Source organism: Myxocyprinus asiaticus, chromosome 36 (genome assembly GCF_019703515.2).
Source record: "Myxocyprinus asiaticus isolate MX2 ecotype Aquarium Trade chromosome 36, UBuf_Myxa_2, whole genome shotgun sequence".
Taxonomy (NCBI): Eukaryota; Metazoa; Chordata; class Actinopteri; order Cypriniformes; family Catostomidae; genus Myxocyprinus; species Myxocyprinus asiaticus.
The window spans coordinates 37,653,319-37,678,492 of record NC_059379.1 but is presented as its reverse complement, the minus strand read 5'-3'; the positions used below and the strand labels follow the sequence as shown (position 1 = coordinate 37,678,492).

Genomic DNA, 25,174 nt, shown 5'->3' with positions numbered 1-25,174 from the left:
TTAAATGTGTGTGCATCTCGAGCAGGTGCAGCGCAAGCAGATGCAACAAGCACTTTCTCTACTGTGTGAGAAGACTGTTTATGTGAAAATCATCACACAGAAATAACACACATGCAATCTCCCAGCGAGAAGGGGAAGTGAACAGCATTTAAATGTACGTGTGTTGAGCATGTGCAGCGCGAGCAGATGCAAACAGCGCTTTCTCTATCGTGTAAGAAAATCAGCACACAGAAACAACACACATGCAGTCTCCCAGCGAACTCCAGCAAGGAGGGGAAGTGAACAGCAGGTAAATGCGTGCGTGTCGAGCATATGCAGTGCAAGCTGACACAGCCAGTGCTTTCTCCACTGTATGAGAAAATCATCACACAGAAACAACACATATGGAATCTCCCAGTCAACTCTGGTGAGGAGGGGAAGCAAACAGCGTGAAATGTGCGTGTGTGTCGAGCATGCAGCGTGAGCAGACGCAAGAGCGTTTTCTCTATTGTGTGAAAACATTGTTATGTGAACACAGCACAAAGGAACACATTTGTCTACCATCCCGGCTTGCTCGGCGGGGATGAGTAACGTGTGATTGTGTGTGTCTCAACAGCAAGCGCATTTCTGTTTTTTGTGATAACAAAACACACAAACACAGTTGTCTATCATCCCAGCATATCCGGCAAGAATGAGCAGCATGCCCTTTGAGACACAGTCTTTTGACAGCGGCTGGAATGCAGGACCACTTATCCAGGCGTGATATTTCCGGCTCGACTGGAGGGTACCACTGCAAACCGAGCTCCTCGACCACCTCCTCGAGCTTTCGGAGACTCATGCCCTCACAGTGAGGACAGTCTGTCTCTATGAGAGCCACTTCGGCATGTGTACGGCCCAGGCAGCGAAAGCAGCACTCATATTTATCTGATGGTGAGATGTGCCGCTCGCATGCGGAACACTTGCGGACCGACATCTTGAAAAAGACGCGTTGCACACAAGAGTCTCTTTATGTATACATTAACATATTAATACGTATATCTCGCAATGTCGAGTGAATTGAAATGGACAACAGTTTAGGATTATTTTAGCTGTTTATTTATGTTTATTGTTTTGCAGCGTTGTGTATTTGATGTGATTATATTTTGGGATATAAAGAACAGTATAAATTACAGTTAATTATTTTATTGGGAAAGTACCATGTACACAAGAAAAAATAGGCTCTTTGACAACTAAATTTCATTTTAAAATGTATTAATGACTGAGTCGTATGTAAACCTTTTGGAAAAAAGAAATAAGCACTAAAAGCATGTATAGTTATAAAAGAACTACAGTTTATGTAAGATTATTTTTTCTGGCGATGTTAATGTATTTATGTGACTATGTAAAAATACCTATTGTTCTTATGGCATTGAATAAATATTAGGTAGCAAAGTAAAAAAATAAAATTAAAATAAAATTAAAAAAGTATGATTGTGTTTTTATTTTTTCTTTCCTTTCTTTTTTTCTCTCCAAGCTTTGCTTACTTGGAAACTGTGCTTTGTGCATCACTTTTCTTCCAACAAAGAGATACTGTGGAAACAAATCTCTGTTCTTGGATAAACAGGACGGTAGTGTACTTGAGTCTGAAGAATTTATAACATTGTATAATTTCCCTGTGCTGGCAAGGACTTTTAATTCTGTAGTTGTAAAACACATTTTAGCTTTGGTGAGAGAAAAAGAATTATGCCCAAACTCATACTGGATAGAGAGTTTGCCTTCCTGTTTAAAGAAGAAGAAGAAGAAAAAATAAAAGAAGAAGAAAAAAGGCTAATTGCTAAACAACATGCTCTTAGATGCAAGTTTTATTGGAATTATTTTCCAATTCTTTTCTTCTTCTTTTTTAATGTTACAGAGAAGTACATTTTAAGATATTGCATAATATCTATCCAGCAAATTGTCTAATTGCTACTTGTATTCTGTAAAATGGAGAAAGAAATCCAATATTATAGTATAATTTATTTAACAAGTGCAAACAAGTACAATCCTTTTGGGATGATTTCAGTTCTTATGTCTCTCTTTGTAAACTGTGTGCTGATATTATCATTGAAAGGTAGGTCTATGATCACCTTGTAAAGTTTGTTATTTTTTGTTTTACAGTGTAAATATTTTATTCATATGGACAAATTTCGTGATTTCTTTTTTATTAATTATTATTAATCTTCTTTTGCTTTGGTTTAATATTTTATACATAGTAAAACCTTGTTTTTACCTTTATTGTGGATGTAAAATAATAATAAAAAAAGGGTTTGCTTTCTTCTTCTAATAGAGAAGCTGTGAAAACGATAAATCTTGTCCCCACTGTCACCCTTTTGTGATTTCTACTGTGCTCTTGCTGTATAAAACGTTTACGATAAATAACGGATTGTCTTAAATTTAAATGGTATGTATAACATTAAATTCACATTTAAATGTTTTCCACAAAAGCTTTTAGCTCAGCCAAACAAAGAAAAATAACAAAGAGCCTTTATTATGTATTTTATTACACGGAATCTAATGCTGGGTACTTCCGCTTACTGCTGCCTACGGTGTCTTAAAGTATCCCAACTCATGTTCGCAGAATCATGATTAGCATTTAGTTTTTAAGTAAGCAGAGGTGTGTGAGCTGTATTTTCAAGCAGAATGTCGAGTAGTGTGGCGTTACAGTCACATGTGGCTACCGTCATAGAAGCGTTAATTCACGCTGCGATCGTTGAAATGAGCAAAATTATGGAAGAAGATACACTGTCTTTTATAACTCGTGATATTTCTATGGAACAATGTGAAAACAAGGAGTTAAAGTCAAGATTGGCGGCAGAAAAACAGCAGAGGATGGTGAGCTTTTTAACTGATATGATATATAGAAATCTGCGACCTGGAACCTCAAACATGCGACGCGCTTTTTAATGCGTTCAAAGCATAAGCGCATGTGTGCATATATTCTAAAGATCAGTGCGCAGGTCTGAGCTCATATGAGCGCATCTGCTTTGACATACTGTTTGAACAGCTGTTTATTCTTCATCAGTGTAGTATTAAAACTTGATATCCGTGTTTCGTTAATAAGTTGTTGCTTTATGTTGAGTGCATATAGGCCTGTGGTTTTAGTCACTTTAAAAATAACCATGGCATCACATATATATATATATATATATATATATATATATATATATATATATATATATATCTTGGAGTACCATGTAAACACAAATAATCATTAATATATGGTAAACATTTTGAACCATAGTATAGGGGAGACCAGGTCTAGTAGTAAAATTTTTTATTTTTTTTTTGTCACTATTTCTCACTCAGTTTCTGTATATTCACATACCTTATAGTCAAACAACAACAAAAAAGAAGCTTATTACACATGTTCACCATTAATGCTCAAGGAAAAAGATTTAGTTCATAGAACACATTCACGTTTTGTGACAACATGCCCTGATAGCAATCCTTCTGATTCCACTGCACCATCGTATGGCAACAGTACTTTTTAAGGGGTATAATTTGTTTTCTTAATGTAATTTGAAGTGGTCTATTAATATCTAGAGAGCAGGGTGGTAGATATAATGCAGATAATAGATAATATAATTTAATGATGGCAAATATAATGAAGTGCTTTATTTAAATGAACTCAATATTTGTTATAAAATGTAAATACATTTATTAAAACTCAGTTTAATAAAAGGTAACTGCAAACAGATAATGTATGCTGTCCATTGAAATGACTGTTTGTTGATTTCAGAATTACTGTAACTAGGTAGAATGACCACTTCTGTTAACAAGCCAAGTTGGCACAGTAATCGGCCAATGCCATAACCTCAAATGGCCAGATATTGTGCGATTAAAGAGCTTGGCCAATATATCTGTCTGTCATAAGTAATTTGTAACTTCTTCTTTCAGAAGCAGTTTGCATCAGTCATGGAAGTTTTGGGCAACGAAGCTCTTGGGAAAATAATCAAACTCTTTGATGAAGCTAAATTTCTGTTGAACTTAGAGTGCAAAACATTTTCAGGCAAGAGGGTGAAGCGGCCAGGCAGTATCCTGAACATCCTATCTGTTGGAGGACTGGGTGGGTGCTTTCAAAAAGTTTTTTTTTAATTCTGGCGATATAATCATACTTGCTCTTTCCACTTTTGTCCAAAGGTATAAATGTTTAATAGAAGATAGAATTGCTTTTTATAAACCTATTTTCATTTTAGAAGAGGAACATTCTTATGATGGAAGTGCCAGAAGCATGGAGACCAGAACAAGAAATGAGGTACACACGTACACTGTCTGTGACCTAATGTTATAGTTTAAAAAAAAACAGAAACCGTCATTATAAGTCATCTTGATTCACTGATGATAAAGGAATCTCAGTTAATGTATGATTAATAACTGTGGAATAAATCTACTTTTTATGTCTGCAGTCTAATGAGGCAGCAGAGGACCGTCCAGAATCCCCAATGATATTGGCTGTGACGATCAAAAATGAATTTGGAAAGACTGACATGAATTCCATCACGACTGGTATGTTGTTTAATTGTTATTTGTTGCCAACATGATCAGTTTTATGGAATGTTACTTTTAAAAGTACAGTACTGTGCAAAATTTTAGGCACATAAGATGTTTCACAAAAGCATTTGTCTTAAGATGGTTATTTATATCTTCAGCTTTAGTGTGTCAATAGGAATATAAATGTTAGACTCCCAAACATTACTTTTGCAAATAGAAAAGATTAGAATAGAAGAACAGGGAGCCCTGCAACAGATGTCATGGCCCCCACAAAGCCCCCCACTGAACATCGTGTCAGTCTGAGATTACATAAAGAGACAGAAGCAATTGAGACAGCCGAAAAAGACAGAAGAACTGTGGCGAATTCTCCAAGAAGCTTGGAACATCCTATCTGCCAACAACCAAGAAAAACTGTGTCCAGGTGTACCCAGGAGAATTGGGGCTGTTTTAAAGGCAAAGGTGGTCACACCAAATATTGATTTAGCTCTTTTATATTTACTGGACTTTGTATGACATTAAGTGATAAATGAAAACTGTTTATGTCATTATTTTTGAAGATATTCTCACTATGCAACATTTTTCACAAGTGCCTAAAACTTTTGCACAGTACTGTAACTTGTTACAGTATTTCATTATAAAAAGTAACTTTAAAAGTAATACATTAAGTTACTTTTGCGTTGCTTTTTCTCTTGAGGTATAGTTTGCATACATAGGCTATACCATAAAACTTACATATCCTGATTTTTCAATATGCCATAAAGTTTTTTTTTTTTATTATTATTTTTTTTAATATATACATCGTTTTCACACACCCAAATGTTACCTTTTTAGCAAACATTTTCGTAAAGGTGCACACAAGTTTTTTTTGTGGTGTTTGTCAGAAAAGACAAAGAAAGCGTGAAAAAAAAAAAAAAAAGTTGCGCTAGTTCTCCCTAATGCAGCTGAAATTTAATTAAGCACAAAAGCAGCATTTCGAGCAGAATTGTCTGTTATTTTAGTGGATTAGTTGTATTAACCTGAGCTGCAGATGTTCTTGCTTTTCATAAGTGTCCCTGCATGTTGATATCAGACACTGAAGAAGATCTGTGAAGTTCTCACGCTTGTGTATATATCTGTTTTTTGAATTTTTCAGATTGGACGGTTATTTCCTTTTAAACCGTTCATGACCAGCAAAGTTTAAACTGTTGTATTAGCGCACCGGTTGATTGACAGGTAAGGGGTGGTGCTTCGCTGCTGCCCGGACGCATACAGGATTGATTAGCTTCTACACATCAAATGTGATGCGGTTACATGCGTTTTTGACCACACACGCATGTGGTTTTTGTGGTCCTATCACAAAATGTTTTACACCCTGTTTAGACTTGTATTTAGCACTGACCATATGTGATCCGATCACCAAATACGCATCTTGATACCAGGTGGAAACGGGGTCACTGATGCAGGATCGTTAGCTGAAAACTTGTTTTCCAGCTTTTCAGAGTAGCTTATTTTAGCCACTCTAATCTACTTGGTCAGTGTGTTTTTGGCCTGATTATAAGATTTTATCCCCACTTCTGTAAGCATCCTCTTTGGCCTGAAGAAACTGCCTGAGTTTTGCTGTAAATCATAAATTATTAAATACTTAAATACTGTAAGTCCTTGTATGGATGCACATATCCTCACAGACACTGATGTATGATGTTACAGTATATGTGAACTCATCCAGATCGATGGCTGCAGCTTCAAAAACACTCCAATCTGTGCAGTCAAAGCAGGCTTGTAGTTCAAGCTCTGCTTTGTTGGTCCATCTCTTTACAATCCTTACTACAGGCTTAGCTTATTTAAGTTTCTGCTTGTAGTTTGGGAGAAGATGAACCAGACAGTGATCAGAGAGACCCAAAGCTGCTCGAGGGCCAGAGTGATATGCGTCCTTTAATGTGGTGTAGCAGTGGTCCAGTATACATTACATGAATATCTATGATAGCGTTGGGTGTATACGCTGAGCACAATACGAGAAATAAGAGAAACGTTTAATTGAAATGTGTTTCAAATGCCAACTTGCTATCCGCTGAGAAACAATTTTTTTTTATTCATGAGAGAATCAAGAAGAAAAAAGGGTTCCATCCCCAAAAAAACGCAATCAGTAATAAAAATAGTCTTGACATTTCACAGACAAAAACGGCTTAATCATTCATGCGTCTACATATTCTATTCAGAAACAAAAGCTACATGTTTAGGAAGGAGACTTGAGGGAAGCGTGTTGACACTTGCCGCAGAAAACACTCTCGGTTGGGACAGACGTGGAAGGGACAGCTAAGCATGAGAGATTAAATATCGACTCTCATTCATCTTCCACCATTGGAGAGGGTTCTGGTCCAGGTCCATTCAGTGATCTTTGTCATATATTTCCAGCTCTGTATGTTGGCTAAGCGTGTTTGAGTAGTATTTATCACCAAAAAATAAACACCAGATGAAGATTCTGCCCCTGACTCTGAGCTTACATCCTTAACATTCTGAGCATTATTGACATTATCTTGACTTTTTTTTATGTGCAAATACTGCATTAGTTCCCACTTTTGTGAAACTTGTGCACGCAGCGCTTGTTTTCCGTGACGTGACTTGCGCTAAAATTTTAGTGCCTGCAGCAAATAAAGTGATGTGGCTACTGTCAGATTTATGAAAATAATGTTTATACTATACTTATTTATACTAATTGTAATGGTATTTGTGATGTAAAAAATTAACAACATTAACACAGTCTTAATTATTAAAAACCTTTTAATAATTTTTTATTGTTTAAAAATTGCTAGTCGACATCACTAATCGACTAGTCAGTTGTTGAAGGACTAGTCGACCATTCTTGCACATCCCTAATGCAAATGAGTGACATTTGGGATCTGTCTCCTGTGACATTCTGGTGTTGAGTGCAGGCAAAACAGAGAAGTTATAATGTTACAGTTGAAGTCAGATGTTTACACACACCTTAGCCAAATACATTTAACCCTTGTGCGACCTTCGGGACATTTTGCTCTCTTTCATTTTTATTTTTTGTGTTTTTTGTTGTGTTAATGCCAACGGCATAAATTTAGCCAAAGGTGTGTGTTTTTGGGGGAATTTTGATATTTCAACCTCAGTTCCTGAAATACATCTATAATACAGTGTGTTTACAAAATTGTTACGCTCGGGGCCTTCAGGACAAAAATGTCTCCATTGAAACCAATTAAAACTGCAGTATTTGATCCCAGTGCCTTTAACGCATAAAATCATGAATTCTATGATGTTATGCTTTCATTCCAGAGGCCTGGCTTCAATATTTTAATTTTTTTATATATTTTCCACAAGATGGAATTTTTTCTCATGTTTAGCCTAAGGAGCAAATACATGCTTTTTTCCTGTTTGCTGTATTATAGAGCACTGCAGGCCAATTGAATAAATGATGCAGCTAAAATTTAGCGGGTGTGTTGGTATGAATGTCAGAGTGTGTATTGAGAAATGTGTGTGTGTAAAACAAAAAACAACAGTGGCATTATATAAACAAACTGGCATTTAAAGGGTTAAAATCCTGATGGTAGTTATGATCAGGACTGATGTTGGTTAAAAAAAATTAACTAATTGAAAGTGGAAAATAATATTAATATATAATATTATGGCAGTATTTTGACATGGACATTTTTGTCCTTGAAGGACCTCTGAGTTACTTTTTTTTTTATTGACGCACAAGGGTTAAACTTGTTTTTTCACAATTCCTGACATTTAATCATAGGAAACATTCCCTGTCTTAGGTCAGTTAGGTTCACTACTTTATATTAAGAATGTGAAATGTCAGAATAATAGTAGAGAGAATTATTTATTTCAGCTTTTATTTCTTTCATCACATTCCCAGTGGGTCAGAAGTTTACATACACTGTTAGTATTTGGTTGCATTTTGATCAATTCCTCCAGACAAAACTGGTGTAACTTGAGTCAGGTTTGTAGGCCTCTTTGTTCGCACACACTTTTTCAGTTCTGCCAGATTGAGGTCAGGGCTTTGTAATGGCCACTCCAATACCTTGACTTTGTTGTCCTTAAGCCATTTTGACACAACTTTGGAGTTATGCTTGGCGTCATTGTCCATTTGTGACTGAACTTTAACTTCCTGGCTGATGTCTTGAGATGTTGCTTCAGTATATCCACATAATTTTCCTTCCTCATGATGCCATCTATTTTGTGAAGTGCACCAGTCTCTCCTGCAGCAAAGCACCTCCACAACATGATGCTGCCACCCCCATGCTTCACGGTTGGGATGGAGTCCTTCGGCTTGTAAACCTCACCCTTTTTCCTCCAAACATAACAATGGTCATTATGGCCAAGCAGTTACATTTTTGTTTAATCAGACCAGAGGACATTTCTCCAAAAAGTAAGATCTTTGTCCCCATGTACACTTGCAAACTGTAGTCTAGTTTTTTATGGTGGTTTTGGAGCAGTGGCTTCTTCCTTGCTGAGCAGCCTTTCAGGTTATGTCAATATAGGACTTGTTTTACTGTGGATATAGATACTTGTCTACCTGTTTCCTCCAGCATCTTCACAAGGTCCTTTGCTGTTGTTCTGGGATTGATTTGCACTTTTCACACAAAACTATGTTCATCTCTAGGAGACAGAATGCATCTCCTTCCTGAGTGGTATGATGGCTGCGTGGTCCCATGGTGTTTATACTTGCGTACTATTGTTTGTACAGATGAATGTGGTACCTTCAGGCATTTGGAAATTACTCCCAAGGATGAACCAGATTTGTGGAGGTCCACAATTTTTTTTCTGAGATCTTGGCTGATTTCTTTTGATTTTCCCATGATGTCAAGCAAAAAGACACTGAGTTTGAAGGTAGGCCTTAAAATACCTCCACAGATACACCTCCAGTTGACGCCAGTTAGCCTATCAGAAGCTAATTGGCTAATTGCCTAAAAGCTTGACATAATTTTTTGGAATTTTCCATGCTGCTTAAAGGCACAGTTAACTGACCCACTGGAATTGTGATATAGTCAATTAAAAGTGAAACACTCTGTCTGTAAACAATTGTTGAAAAAATTACTCATGTCATGCACAAAGTAGATGTCCTAAACGACTTGCCAAAACTATAGTTTGCAAATATGAAATCTGTGGAGTGGTTAAAAAATTAGTTTTAATGACTTCAACCTAAGTGTATGTATACTTCTGACTTCAACTGTATATAATGAGGGATTTTATTGTTCAGTATCATTTGTCTGTAACCACATGCATGGATATAATAAAACAACGATGAGTGGAAAACCATGTCAGAAACTGTCTACATTCTGAGTGAGTTTGATTCATATATTGATAGATCTTTTGTCTTGTTAATGATATGATGCATTGAGGCTCTCCCCTGCATAATGTTAACTTTTAGAGGCAAGAGAAATAATTCCCTGTCAAATTAGAATTATATCTGTTTTACCGGCAGTACATCTCATCTGTGATCAGGTTTTCGAAAGATATGGCCAGTTGTGCAGTCCACCAGTAACATTAAAGCGACAGAAATGGGAATGCCCACGAGCAACTTCATAGCACAGAGACTAGCATCATCAATTGACAATGTCGCTAGTGTTGTGCACGGGGCTTTAAAATCCCTGAGAATAATAATAAGTGAGTCCAGGTGTTGTTGCTCCATGTCTGTGATCTGATCAGCTGGCTGTTGCAGCAATATGCTCACACACGCTTGTAGAGGGATGTAAACACGCATCAGAATATATTAGGAAAACTCCCACAGTGGGTAGAAAGGCTTACAGTTGATAAAAAGTGCTTCTAAATTAGGACAGCACATCTTCAATATTGTTACATCTGTACACCAACATTTGTTGATGTAAAAGCATGTTCCACCACCTCTCGTTTTCTCTGATAACTCCAGATACGATCCACTCTGAAAAGCTGGAAGCCTGGCAGATGTAACGCGCTTACCAGAATGGCTTCACTCAGCAAGGTTTCTGTGAAGCACAAGGCAGCAGAGTTTGAAAAGTCCTTGTTAGTATGGTTGAGGAGAAGAAGTTCATCTCTTTTGTTAGAAAGGGAGTGGAGATTCGCTAGATGGATGCTTGGCAGTGGGTTTCGAAATACTCTGAGCTTGACAAGCACGCTGGCTCGCTTCCCTTGTTTGCGTCTCTTAGCGCACTTGAGCAGCGGCGCTGCCCCTCATACTGAAAGTCGAAAAACAGGAAGAGATTGTCTGGTGTGTGCTGCAGAATGATCAGCAGCAGTTCACCCCTGGTAAAACTGATTGGGAAATTTTTGTTTTACTAATCATGGAAAAGTCATAAAAATTGATTGGTCATAAAGGGAGGGATTTGAGGGAACTGTTTAAAAAAAAAAAAAACGATTTAAGTTTGATTTTTGTATTTTACGTTTTTAAAACATTAATCTTTGGGTGGACTGCAAAAAAAAAAAAAAAAAAAAAAAAAAAAAACCTTGTTACACTGTGTATGTCACTGATAAACATGACACAATCTCTAGAACTGCAATGCCTATAATGCCTACACACACTACAACAACTCTCATAATGCTTACACATCTTAAATATATCCCTATATATAAGAAGTTTTCAATTGCATTTGTCAGCTAGTAAATTAAACAAATAGAAAAGTATAATTTGTTACTTATTTGAAAAAGTAACTGAAATTATGGTGTAAATTTATCAGTAAATTGATAAGTAACAATGTAACAGATATGGGCAAGGAGGAGGCAGGAACCGGCTGAACAGTCAACATAAACTTGAATGATATAAATGAACTTAAAACAAACAAACAAACACAGACACACATGCAACGTGGCCACGTGCGTCTCTCTCTCTCTCTCTCTCGAACCGGCGTCTCCGGCTACCCCTTATCTCGCTCTCCCGCTGATCAGCTGATTCAGCGCCAACCGCACTCCATCACGGCCTGGCCACACCCCCCCTCCTCGTCACAAACACCTTACTTATCAGTTACTTGGAAAAAGTAATAAAATTACATAATGTGTTACATAGTAGTACTCCCAACACTGAAAAATGAATATTTAAAAAACTGCTTATTAATTGCTTTCCTTTCAGGTCACCTAAATGCTGTTTCAGAAGATGGAGTAACTTCTATTTTACAAGAAGAGGGCAGTGAAGATCCTCAAAATGTCACTGCTCTCCATGGAAAGAGGTCCTTTATTTGTTCAGAGTGTGGCAAGAGTTTCTCTTCTCTAAGTAACCTCAGATCACACCAGCGCATTCACACTGGAGAGAAGCCCTTTGGCTGCGTTCTTTGTGGCAAGGCTTTTGCTCACAAACAGAGTTTGTCTGACCACCAACGAGTGCACTCAGGGGAGAAGCCCTTTGTTTGTAAGGTCTGCGGTAAGTGCTTTGGGAAAATGGCACATCTCAAAACCCATGAAATAATCCACACCGGCGAAAAACCGTTCAGCTGCAACGTCTGTGGAAAACGATTCAACATAGCTCAAAATCTTGCCAGGCACCAACTCACGCACACCGGCGAAAAGGAGTTTAGATGTTCAATCTGTCAGAAAAGTTTCACACGGGCTATAACTTTAAAAACACATCAACTGATCCACACGGGTCAGAAACCGTACTCTTGCGTGTCATGTGGGAAGGCGTTTCGGCATGCCGTCAACCTGAAAAACCATGAACGCATTCACACAGACCAGCGGCCATTTAGTTGTGACTTGTGTGGCAAGACTTTCCGCCAGGCTGTAAATTTGAAGATCCACAAACGGATCCACACCGGAGAGAAACCTTTTAGCTGCAAGGAGTGTGGGAAGAGCTTTAGTCAACAGAGTAGTCTGATTTCACATGGCCGTACTCATTCTGGAGAAAAACCCTTTGGTTGCAATTTCTGCGATAAGTGGTTTAACAATACCAACAGTCTAAAGCTGCACCAGAGGATCCATACTGGTGAAAAGCCGTACAATTGTGAGTATTGTGGCAAGTGTTTTAGTCAAGGTAGTCACCTTCGCACTCACAAACGACACGTGCATGGCGGGGGGAAGCAGTACATCTGTGATAAATGCGGAAAGAGATATGCAGATCCACGCAATCTGAAGGTGCACAAATGCGTTTATGCATAAACGTGAACATGAGGCATGTAGGCCACATTTATGATGATAGTTGCAATCAAGTGTAACAATAGTTTTGAGCTGTGCAATTAGAGATTTCATTACAAGGTTGTGGACTGTGGAGCAAGCTGATATTTTACACAATAAAATTACATTTCATAGTTGTCACAAGCCTCATTTTCTAATTCTTATTACAGTTTATATCATGGGTTAATAGTTGCAATTTATTTTGAATGAAGATATATTCTGTACCTTTCTTTGCTAATGAAATGACAACTAAGACAAATTTATTTTTCAGATTATAATTAATAAAGTTTGTATGCCAGTTGTATTAATGTTTGATACTTGTTTGAAAATTACAACCAAGAAAAGAAACAGAACTGGTTTTGATGTCTAAAATTACAATGATGTCTAATGGAAAATAAAACACTTCATACATATTTTATAATGAATATGAGGTTTAAAACATCCTTTAAACTGAAGACTTCAAGCAACATTTGGCTTACATGAAGGTTTCCATATGGTTGAATATATTATTATTGTTTTTGCCCTATTTTTTGTCAAAATATTTCTCTTTCATTTCATGAAAATGTTGCAAAATACAGTAAATCTTTTTTCAATAAAACATTGCTTAACTTCTGCTGGTATCTCAATATGCTTTTTCTTAATGTAATACATTATACAACAGAGCACACTGCCCTGGGTATTTTATTCCACACAATGTGTTTGACTCAACTTTCCATTGAGGAATGAAATGAAAGTGATCTCAGCCATTATTTATTTTTTCACTTGTTGATCGGTATGATAAAAGACATTTTTGCACAAAGTTGAATTTAAAATTCTGTATTTCTGAAATAACTGGGATAATTAAACATGCATCGTGGTAAGGCCATGTAAAAATGTGGTATGTACTAAAAACTATTACTGCTATTAACTGATTATTTATATATATATATATAACACACACACACACACACACACACACACACACAGTGCCTTGAAGTATTCAGACCCCTGACCAATTATCTCATGTTACTGAATTACAAATGGTGCAAATAAATTTCATTCTGTTTGATATTTTATTTTAAAACACTGGAACTCAAAATCAATTATTGTTAGGTGACATTGGTTTTATGTTGGGAAATATATATAAGTAAATATCTTGTTTGCATAAGTATTCAACCCCTGTGCTGTGTAAGATTCCAGGTTACACCAATGAAAGAAATTATCCTAACGAGGACACAATTGCTTTACCATTGGCATCCACCTGTGAATCATTAAAAAACCCATTGTTGAAGGATCATTGGTCAGGCTGTGAATCTGAAGGAAAATGAAGACCAAAGAGCATTCTACAGAAGTTACAGATAAAGTAATAAAAATGCATACAGTGCATCCAGAAAGTATTCACAGCGCTTCACTTTTTCCACATTTTGTTATGTTACAGCCTTATTCCAAAATGGATTAAATTCATTATTTTCCTCAAAATTCTACAAACAATACCCCATAATGACAACTTGAAAGTAGTTTGTTTGAAATCTTTACAAATTTATTAAAAATAAAAAACGAAAAAAAAAAAAAAAATCACATGTACATAAGTATTCACAGCCTTTGCTCAATACTTTGTTGAAGCACCTTTGGCACCAATTACAGCCTCAAGTCTTTTTGAGTATGATGCTACAAGCTTGGCACACCTATTTTTGGGCAGTTTCTCCCATTCTTCTTTGCAGGACCTCTCAAGCTCCATCAGGTTGGATGGGGAGCGTCGGTGCACAGCCATTTTCAGATCTCTCCTGAGATGTTCAATCGGGTTCAAGTCTGGGCTCTGGCTGGGCCACTCAAGGACATTCACAGAGTTGTCCCGTAGCCACACCTTTGTTATCTTGGCTGTGTGCTTAGGGTCGTTGTTCTGTTGGAAGGTGAACCTTCGCCCCAGTCTGAGGTCCGGAGCGCTCTGGAGCAGGTTTTCATCAAGGATGTCTCTGTACATTGCTGCATTCATCTTTCCCCTGATCCTGACTAGTCTCCCAGTTCCTGCCGCTGAAAAACATCCCCACAGCATGATGCTGCCACCACCATGCTTCAGTGTAGGGATGGTATTGGCCAGGTGATGAGCGGTGCCTGGTTTCCTCCAGACATGACGCTTGCCATTCAGGCCAAAGAGTTCAATCTTTGTTTCATCAGACCAGAGAATTTTGTTTCTCGTGGTCTGGAGTCCTTCAGGTGCCTTTTGGCAAACTCCAGGCGGGCTGTCATGTGCCTTTTACTGAGGAGTGGCTTCCATCTGGCCACTCTACCATACAGGCCTGATTGGTGGAGTGCTGCAGAGATGGTTGTTCTTTTGGAAGGTTCTCCTCTCTCCACAGAGAAATGCTGGAGCTCTGTCAGAGTGACCATCGGGTTCTTGGTCACCTCCCTGACTAAGGCCCTTCTCCCCCAATCGCTCAGTTTGGCCAGATGGCCAGCTCTAGGAAGAGTCCTGGTGGTTCCAAACTTCTTCCATTTACGGATGATGGAGGCCACTGTGCTCATTTGGACCTTCAATGCTGCAGAACTTTTTCTGTACCCTTCCCCAGATCTGTGCCTCAATACAATCCTGTCTCGGAGGTCTACAGACAATTCCTTGGACTTCATGGCTTGGTTTGTGCTCTGACATGCACTGTTAACTGTGGGACCTTATATAGACAGGTGTGTGCCTTTCCAAATCATGTCCAATCAACTGAATTTACCACAGGTGGACTCCAATCAAGTTATAGAAACATCTCAAGGATGATCAGTGGAAACAGGATGCACCTGAGCTCAATTTTGAGTGTCATGGCAAAGGCTGTGAATACTTATGTACATGTGATTTTTTTTTTTTTTCCATTTTTTATTTTTAATAAATTTGCAAAGATTTCAAACAAAATTCTTTCATGTTGTCATTATGGGGTATTGTTTGTAGAATTTTGAGGAAAATAATGAATTTAATCAATTTTGGAATAAGGCTGTAACATAACAAAATGTGGAAAAAGTGAAGCGCTGTGAATACATTCCGGATGCACTGTAGATTAGGAAAAGGGTACAAAATAATATCCAAATGTTTGGATATCCCAGTGAACACAAGTCATGATCAATAACCAGGAAGTGGAAGCTGCACCACACCACCCAGGCACTGCCAAGAAAAGGCCGTCCCTCAAAACTCAGCGCACTAACAAAAAGGAGACTTGTGAGAGAAGCCACAGAGAGGCCAACAATCAATTTGAAGGAGCTACAGAGTTCAGTGGTTGGGAGTGGAGTAATGGTGCACCAGTCAACCATATAAAGAGCACTGCATAACGCTGTCCTGTATGGGAGGGTGGCAAGAAAGAAGCCGTTACTCAAAAAGTACCATTTGAAAGCAGTTCTGGAGTTTGCCAGAAAGCATGTGAGTGACCCAGCTGTGATGTGCGAGAAGGTTTTGTGGTCAGATGAGACCATGATAGAGCTTTTTGGCCAAAACTCAAAGCGCTATGTGTGGCGCAAACCTAACACTTCCTATGCCTCAAGACACACCATCCCTACAGTGAAGTATGGTGGTGGCAGCATCATGCTGTGGGGATGCTTCTCATCAGCACGGATTGGGCCTCCTGGAAGAATGGATGGAGCAAAATATAGGGAAATACTGCAAGAGAACCTGCTTTAGTCCGTTAAAAAACTGAAGCTTGGGAGGAAATTCACTTTTCAGCATGACAATGATCCCAAGCACAAGGCCAAAGCAACATTGGAGTAGCTCAAGAACAAAAAGATAAATGTCCTACAGTGGCCCAGTCAGAGTCCTGATCTCAATCCTATTGAGAATCTGTGGCACTATTTGAAAATTTCAGTCCACAAGCGTCACCCAGCCAACCTGAACAACCTGGAGCAAATCTGCCAAGAAGAATGGGCCAAAATCACTTAGTCACTGTGTGCAAAGCTGGTATATGTACCCCAAAAGACTTAAAGCAGTTATTGCAGCAAAAGGGGGCTCGACCAAATATTGTGTTGGGGTTGAATACTTATGCAAGATATTTCAGTTTTTATTTTTCATAAAAATACTACCCCCCCCCCCCTTCCCCCCCAAAAAAGTCACCTTACAATAATTGATTTTGAGTTTCAGTGTTTTAAAATAAAATATCAATCAGAATGAAATTTCAACGTACCATTTGTAATTCGGTAATATAAGAGAATTGGTCAGGGGTCTGAATACTTTTGCAAGGCACTGTATAAATATATATATATATATATATATATATATATAAAATTCAGTTATTTTGTGTAAATGTAGTTCATTTAAATTCTCTGAAAGGGTCAGATCTATTAACAGAGTAACTACTGAAGAAAAAACAACAGCACTCAAATAATCATGTGCACTTAGTGACAGCCTACAGTCGTGAAGCAGCACAAATAAAACAAATTATTAAATCTAATTAATCAGTAGTGATAGTGCTGTTCGTGCTGTTTTCAGGAAATGCCATCTCTCAGCTACAGACATGCATCTACTATTAGGGATAAGGTTGTTCGTAGCTCCTGATTCCGAAAAGAGAACATGTTTGAGGATTGGAAACACTGCATTAATATGGTTAAAACAAATACTTTTACCTATGTTTTTTCAAACAATTTATACCAGATCAAGTGTTTCATCATTTGTAGTTCATGTTGTCTGCAAATTGGATTGTGAATGTGGCTATTTTTACATGGGTCGAACAAAAGGAATATCAAAATGAGAGTGGCCGAACACTAATATGCCGTTTGTACTTCCAATTTAATATATCCAAAGGCAAAACTTTACAAGGAAGCTATCTATTGCAGTTATAGCTCCCTTTGAGTGACTAGAATAGAATCTGTCCCATGTTCAACAAGAGGTGGTGGAAATGGCCGAGATTCACTGGGGGGACTCTAGCTGTGTTTTGTTTTTCACCGAGGATGCATTAAATTGATTGAAAATAATTGAACATTTACATTAAAGGCATTTATTGTGTTACAATTGACTATTTCTTTTAAAATTATTTTTTTTCTGCAAACTTTCTGTTCATCCAAGAATCCTATACATGCAGTAATGCAAGTGTTCGGCGTATAATGTTTATTAAAGCTGCTAGTTTAGGATGTGTGAGGATCTGTTTCTCAAATTAGAAACTCTGATGTACTTGTATTCTTGTTGTTGTGGATCTGGGTTGTCCACTTCTCTCTCTGTCCTGGTTAGATCAAGTTTGTTTTGTTCTTTCAAAACAGAAGTGCATGAAATAGCCTTCATCTCTCAAAAGAACAACAGATTGATGAATCTGAGGAGAAATATGTTTTTCAGTTTTTAAAACTGAAATTTGACTTGCACATGTAAAGTAACTTATAAAAGAATGCAAGTGTACTCAATACCTCTATATTGCGATTTCCACACTTCATTAAGTAGCACAACCATTTTAACCATTCTAACAAAAAAAAAAATTTTTTTTACATTAGTACTAAATTCACATATTCAATTATTTATTAAGGATTATGTGACATTATTTTCTAAGTAGACTAGAGTAATGGCATCTGAAAGTGGGGCTTTACCATCATGGAAAAAAACATAAAACACTTATTTCAGATTAGAGATTATATCGCTGTAATCTATAACAACATTACCCTTGAGAAATGAACAATTTTGGTTGAAACTGAATGTGAAAGTGTGTAGCGTTTGAGCTATACTATAAAGGCACTTAGGTGCTGATTTCTATCAGTTTGCCACCATCAGAGAATGTCCGGTTAGAACAAATTATTTATGTCCGATTGAAGAGGAGATATATTAGTGCACCACTCATAGACCACTCTTTATAGAAAAATGAACCTTGTATATTCTTCACATCTTGATGGATAAATGTAGATATTCAGTGGAGTAGTTTCAAGGTATGTAGGTGTGTGGTTCTATATAAAGAAACAACAATACTGTATGAGTATATACACATGTGATATATTACTAAGAAGAAAATAGGAAATGCTGTACTGTCATTAAAGTCTTAATACACAAACAATATTTAGTATAACAATACTTGAAATATATTTCTATAACTATATAGAATTAGCTAGCCGATAGCAACATATACATAACATGTGCTGTAGCATGTGCAATGAGTACAGCTTAAGACAAATCTTAATTATAAATGTATAAAGGCTATTAATGTAACAAATATCAAAGAGAAAATGTAACTTACTATTTGATGCACGCACACATGATACCAATTAACAATATTTGCAAAGAACATCTTTGATGAACTGAGATTATCCACAGTATCAAGAGCAATGGCACATGAGGTACAACAGAATTGCATCATCACTACTGGGTCCTTAGCATATGATGGGGTCCTACATTCTTAAAGATTTTCCCGTCAAAAAATAGTAAAGAACTGGCAGCAAACACTCAATTTGCTGATATAAATTTGCTGAAATATCCTTTATTGTTTTTGCTTTTATGTGTAATGCATCACTATTGCCACATATAGTGCCTTTTACAAGGTAGGATCAGACATTCAGGCTACCCTTAAGTTTTGTCTTCCAAGTAGCACAGTGCAACAACTTGTCTTTTACTTAAACATAAATTGACTGGCTGGAAGAACATAATATAATAGCACAGAAGGTCCAAGGTGCCAGCTCCAGAGATCACTAATCACCATAATGGTGACTTCAATCAAAACACAACTATTGATAATAAAACAACAACACTAATTAAACTAAGACTTCTAAGTCTGAACAAATAATTTTGTACATGTTTTTGTTTTTTTTTTGTTTTTTTTAACAATTTTTGTAGCTCCAATGCATTTGCCAAAGCATACATACTTATTCAAGTGCAAAGGCTTATGGGTATTTCACCATTATAACCCACAATGCAGTGCTATACTGTTATTTTACTGTGTACAGATTGTTGTTGTTTTGTTTTTTTCATAAAAAATACACTGTTCAATCCTGGCAAAATTGTACATTTAATATGTACATTGCTTCTAAGGTTGATTTTTTTTTTTATTATTTGACTTCTCATTAGACAGACAAGTGAAGGCTGATGTGAGATGATAAAAACAGAGGAGCTGGTCAGAAACATCATGAACACTAACCATGTGCCACAAACTACAGTTTTCATGGGGGGGGTTAAAATATACGTTTCAAAATGTCACTATAGCTTTCACCAAAATGATATCATGATTTTAAATGTTCATTTTCCCCTAATGCCTTGCACAGAACAGCTATTTACCGTAAAACTAGTCACTTCACAGTGAGCCTGCTCTTGATCTCCCAGAATGCAACATTTTTAACAGCAAACTACTGTATTTAAGAATCACAGTAGATTGCTGTAGGAATTTGGCCGTAAATTTACAGCAATTTGTTACAGTGTAGTTATAGGTAATCGAAAATCCTAATTAGGATGTTAAACTGTTACATTGCCACTAGATGGTAGTACAAACATATTCAACCGGTCCTCACTTTAATACACTGGACATTCTGCACATTTTTTTTTTTTTTTTCTTAAAAAAACAAAACAAAACAAACAAAAAATCTACTAGATATTTCCCTTAATTTTAATGAATGGGCATTTGCTGTCAGCCACGCTAAACCACGGCCCCCAGCGTGGCGCCTGTGTGTATGTCAAGACTGCAGAACAGACGTTCTCGAAGAATACGAATACAAACGGCTCAGTATTTATTTGTGCGTTCAATTACACATACACGTATGTACTTGTGCATGGTATTGTGAGCAAAGAAACCCGTATATTTCTGCATTCTTCTGGTTCGTGGATTTGTGAATTGAGCGCATGTGTGGATCGGTTGCCCGTGGATTCCCGTGTGCATCTGTCAATCTGTTGCGTGAATGTGTTCTGGACACTCACATAGTAAACATTGCGCAACCACAGACGCAGAAGATCTCACGCATTTATGTGTGGAACCAAAAAGTTTTTGTAGGCTATTTAGTGGAGAAATGATAGAAATAGAGCCTACCCTTTATTCCCCTAACAAAGCCAGTTTGAACGGAAACTTCACTCCGGGAACTCTGTTCCCCCGAATTCCGCCCTATTTCCAGCCCTGGTGGTAAGAGATTAAATGTCTATTGGTGTCTATTGAAATAGTGTGCAAGTGAACCGCCTGAGCGCTTGCTCTTAAATGTGGCAGCTCGTGCCTTCATGAAACCTGCAGTGTTTACCAAGGAGTGGATGACAAATGATCCAAAAATAAGATGACTATAAAAATAGTAGGCGAACAGATCAAATAAACATGACATATGCTTGTTGCTGTATTCTTGACTGGCCACCTGTCCAGGATGTTTCCCTTCCTTCGGCCCAAGACAGCTGGGATAGGCTTCAGTATTCTCCGCAACCCTACATAGGACAAGCGACTATAGAAAATGGATGGATGGATGGATGTATTCTTGTAGGTATCGTTTTTGAACCAATGTAAAAAAATAATACTTATAATACAATGTATAAACTTGATGAGTCTTTGATTTGACTTGATTTATTAATAGTGTTTTTATGAACATAAAAAATATTAAATAAGTATTTCATACTTTTTTACAGTGTTGCCTAAGTTAAAAAGTTATTTCATATGCCTGTATGCCCGTTTTTATTTATTTATTTATATTTATTTTTTTATATCATATATTGTTATATATGCCTACTTTTTTATATGTTATGTTGTGTTATGGGTTTAACCTGAAAAAATTGGTCAAAAATTGGTCCGCATGTTTATTATTAATCTTTCATCGTGTGTCGCATAACAGTTGCCGACCGTCCGTGTCATCCGGTATTGAAGGGTTAAGAATTGTGTTCCGTATTATAGCGAATGTTGTCTCTACCGTATTTTATCGTCTCGCACCCAAACAAATAAGAGCGTGGGCAGTGCTAGACGAAACACTGGCTGTTGCGCCATCACAGCCGTTTCACTTGACAGCGGGGGAAGAATCACGGAAGATCCAGCGAGAACAGATACTACTAGCTGAATGCAGGGGCGGACTGGTCATCGGGAGAACCGGGACTTTTCCCGAAGGGCCGGCCGTGAAACGGGGCCGAATGGGCCGCGATAAGCTGAAATGGGCCGCTGCGTTATGCAGAACAGGCCACAAAACATGCCGAAGGGGGTAGCAATATGCAGAAAAGAACAGCGACTGCATTTTGGTTGACAGGCTTCTGTCCTCTCGACATGTAAATGATGGTTTTGGCATTTACACTCGTTTACATTTACGGGAGAAAACATTATGTAAAAAACGTTCTACTTCAGCATGAAACCGATCTAACGGTGCACTTTCCTGTGTACGGTGTCAAGTTTCAACATATACGATATATATAAGATATTAAAATGAATAAATGTCTATTTTTCCAGCCTGTTGTATAAGTAATTTTTTATTTATTGTCCCATATTAGTTTTAGATAGTTATTAAATATTGTTATTTATATAGGCTAAATATACCATTAATGAAATCTTGTTTTATTAGGTACCATATTTTAATGGGGATATAATTTATTACAGCTGACGGTTACGTGAGCAAACAAGGTTTGAACATCAACTGTAACAAGATAAAACTGAAATGCACGGCTTTTTAATACTTCTGTGTACAAATTTGAAGGCTGCTTATTGGATCAATTAATGTAAACGTCACATTATGTAACTATGCATTATTTTACGGAGAGCTTACGACCTACTAGTTAAGTCTTGCCTTAAGAACAGCAACCAACTTAAGCACTGACTTAGTTACAAACTAACTAGTAGTTACTAAGCCCTTAGTGTGAACTTTACATCCTAACTTACGTGAGAACTTCCGCACAGCTGGTGCAACACCCTGGTGCCCCAAGACTGCAATGGCAAGGTTTAAAATGAAAAAGGATTTGTAGTTTGGTCTGTTTTTTCACCCAAAATCAACTGGATTGTTCAGCCGATGTTGATTAAACCACTGGAGTCGTATTGATTACTTTTATGCCTTTATTTCTTTTTTGGAGCTTCAAAGACCTGGACACCATTCACTTGCATTGAACTGAGCTGAGATATTCTTCTAAAAATCTTGTGTTCTGCAGAAGAAAGAAAGTCATACAAATGTGGGATGGAATGAGGATGAGTAAATGATGAGAGAATTCACATTTTTGGGTGAACTATCCCTTTAATGCATTAGATATCATAAACTAACAATGACATTTTTTTTTTTTTTTAGCAGCATTTATTAATCTTGGTTAATATTCACCTACAAAAATACAGTTGTTCACTGTTAGTTCAACAATGGAGCTCTGTTGAATTACTATCTAGAAGACATCCAAGTTCATCACAGATTAACCACCTATGACCACAAACAAATCCATTTCTACAGCATACATTTTATACCTAATTTTTTTTTTTTTATTTTTAATTTTTTTTTTTTTTATCAGTATGGTTCAACCTCAGCCAATTATAGCTCTCTAAACACCTCAAATATTGTTTACATTGTATGAACAATTGTTTGGGCCACAACCCTTAACTTAAGAAATGCCCCTCATGAGCATCTGTCCTGCTAGAAGATAGGCTACAGTAATGTTATTATATTATGCAATAATTACAATGTTTTAATTAATTTGAACATATTTGCAATATTGATAGGCTATTTCATTGTACAGGCAATGTACAGTATTTTAATGACAAAAAGGCTCTTGTATCACGTTTTACACTTGTTAAAAGAAGTATTTAACACTTAAAATAATGAAATAATTTTCTGTCGGTTTGGCTTATTAATTTGTTAAAAATGTAGCACTTATTTAGGCATGTAATAGAATGTATGTGTTTGAAAGAAAGAGAGAGAGAGAGAGAGAGTGTGTGAGAGAGATGCGCACGCGCACTTCATTAACACTTCCGGGTTTGACTTTTGAGTGAAACGAAACATTTCCCAGGTGAAGTGTCTTTGAAACTTGCTGCCCGGGCAGCGAACAAAGTAGGTCGGCATAATTACAATTAAAGTGACATAATTTGTTGATGACAGATAACACAATGGCGGTGAATACTGTCATGTCACGTCAATGAGATATTCACTGGACTCGCTGTGTTGTGCCTTATGATCTTGACGGCATGACGCGCCTGATGCTTTTAGTTGCCGCGGCGTTTCTCATGTCCGCTCCAACGAGCGCCTCTCAGGGGGATAAAGAGCCAGTCTACCGCGACTGCGTCAAACAATGTGTCCGGACGAACTGCACAGGGGCCCGACTGCGCGGATTCCAGTCAGCTCAACCTCCATACATGGCTCTCACAGGTACTAACCTAATATACTGCCAATTGCCAACTCTTATTTCACAGCTGTCAATGAAACCATAGAAAATATGGTAATTCAACGGAAATATTTAACCCTCTTGGTTAAAAATAAGAAATATGCTTAGTCTTTTTTTTTTTTTTTTTTTTGAATAAATGATGTATTTTGAGAGTCACATAGCTGTCCACTGCAACAGAAAGTAGTAATAAATATTCCAGAGGTACTTGGCGCATCACCACTCTTTTCATGATATCTATGTTGAAGTAATGTTGTCATTAGCAGTGTCCTGAAAGAACAGCCTATGGCTTGTCACCTGCATGATGTGACACTATATTTAAAATCAGGTGCGCTGTTAGTATTTTTGGGGCCCCTGACAAAGTTATTCTCTAGGCCTCCAACTAATTGCAACCCGTAACTATTTTTTTTTATAGCCTAAACATTATCAGTATTAATAAATGTACAGTTGATGTCAGAAGTTTACATGCACTTAGGTTGAAGTCATTAAAACTAAATTTTTTAACCACTCCACAGATTTCATATTAACAAACCTTAGTTTTGGCATGTCGTTTAGGACGTCTACTTTGTGCATGACATGAGTAATTTTTCCAACAATTGTTTACAGACAGATTGTTTCACTTTTAACTGACTATATCCCAATTCCAGTGGGTCAGAAGTTTACATACACTAAGTTAACTGTGCCTTTAAGCAGCTTGGAAAATTCCAGAAAATTATGTCAAGCCTAATTTAGCTTCTGATTGGCTAATCGGAGTCAATTGGAGGTGTACCTGTGGATGTATTTTAAGGCCTACCTTCAAACTCAGTGCCTTTTTGCTTGACATTGTGGGAAAATCCAAAGAAATCAGCCAAGACCTCAGAAAAACAAATTGTGGACCTCCACAAGTCTGGTTCATCCTTGGGAGTAATTTCCAAATGCCTGAAGGTACCACATTCATCTGTACAAATAATAGTACCAAGTATAAACACCATGGGACCTCACAGCTATCATACCGCTCAGGAAGGAGACGCTTTTTGTCTCCTAGAGATGAACGTAGTTTAGTGTGAAAAGTGCAAATCAATCCCAGAACAACAGCAAAGGACCTTGTGAAGATGCTGGAGGAAACAGGTAGACAAGTATCTATATCCACAGTAAAATGAGTCCTATATCAATAAAACCTGAAAGGCTGCTCAGCATGGAAGAAGCCACTGCTCCAAAACCACCATAAAAAAGCCAGACTACAGTTTGCAAGTGCACATGGGGACAGAGATCTTACTTTTTGTAGAAATGTCCTCTGGTCTGATGAAACAAAAATTTAACTGTTTGGCCATAAAGACCATCGTTATGTTTGGAGGAAAAAGGGTGAGGCTTGCAAGCCAAAGAACACCATCCCAACCGTGAAGCATGGGGGTGGCAGGATCATGT

At 37.4% G+C, this 25,174-nt stretch overlaps 2 protein-coding genes across 3 annotated transcripts in view; both read left to right on the top strand.

The window, feature by feature from the left end:
* Positions 1 to 2,521: 2,521 nt before the first annotated feature.
* Positions 2,522 to 13,183, top strand: si:ch211-207i20.2 (uncharacterized protein LOC568537 homolog). Of its 2 annotated transcripts, none has more exons than XM_051674500.1 (5): positions 2,522 to 2,829; positions 3,898 to 4,063; positions 4,194 to 4,252; positions 4,404 to 4,503; positions 11,537 to 13,183. In XM_051674500.1, exons 1-5 carry the CDS (start codon positions 2,638 to 2,640, stop codon positions 12,553 to 12,555), a joined length of 1,536 nt encoding a protein of 511 aa, XP_051530460.1. In that variant the 5' UTR covers positions 2,522 to 2,637; the 3' UTR covers positions 12,556 to 13,183. The 2 variants fall into 2 exon arrangements, with proteins under 2 accessions (XP_051530460.1, XP_051530458.1); XM_051674498.1 differs by having other exon boundaries at positions 3,895 to 4,063.
* Positions 13,184 to 23,377: 10,194 nt separating this feature from the next.
* The window catches only part of pgap3 (post-GPI attachment to proteins phospholipase 3), a 67,832-nt gene continuing 66,035 nt past the window's right edge, over positions 23,378 to 25,174 (top strand). Inside the window, exon 1 of the mRNA XM_051674545.1 lies at positions 23,378 to 23,757. Within this exon, the coding sequence (XP_051530505.1) occupies positions 23,577 to 23,757 (181 nt within the window). The 5' untranslated portion in view covers positions 23,378 to 23,576. The remainder of the gene's footprint in view (positions 23,758 to 25,174) is intronic.

Excerpts from the sequence above, each read along its gene's own strand:
- si:ch211-207i20.2 (XM_051674498.1), top strand. The coding sequence starts at position 2,638 with ATGTCGAGTAGTGTGGCGTTACAGTCACATGTGGCTACCGTCATAGAA. Across the intron at positions 2,830-3,894 it reads CAGAAAAACAGCAGAGGATG|AAGCAGTTTGCATCAGTCAT; the intron begins GTGAGCTTTTTA and ends TTCTTCTTTCAG. Across the intron at positions 4,253-4,403 it reads AGACCAGAACAAGAAATGAG|TCTAATGAGGCAGCAGAGGA; the intron begins GTACACACGTAC and ends TTATGTCTGCAG.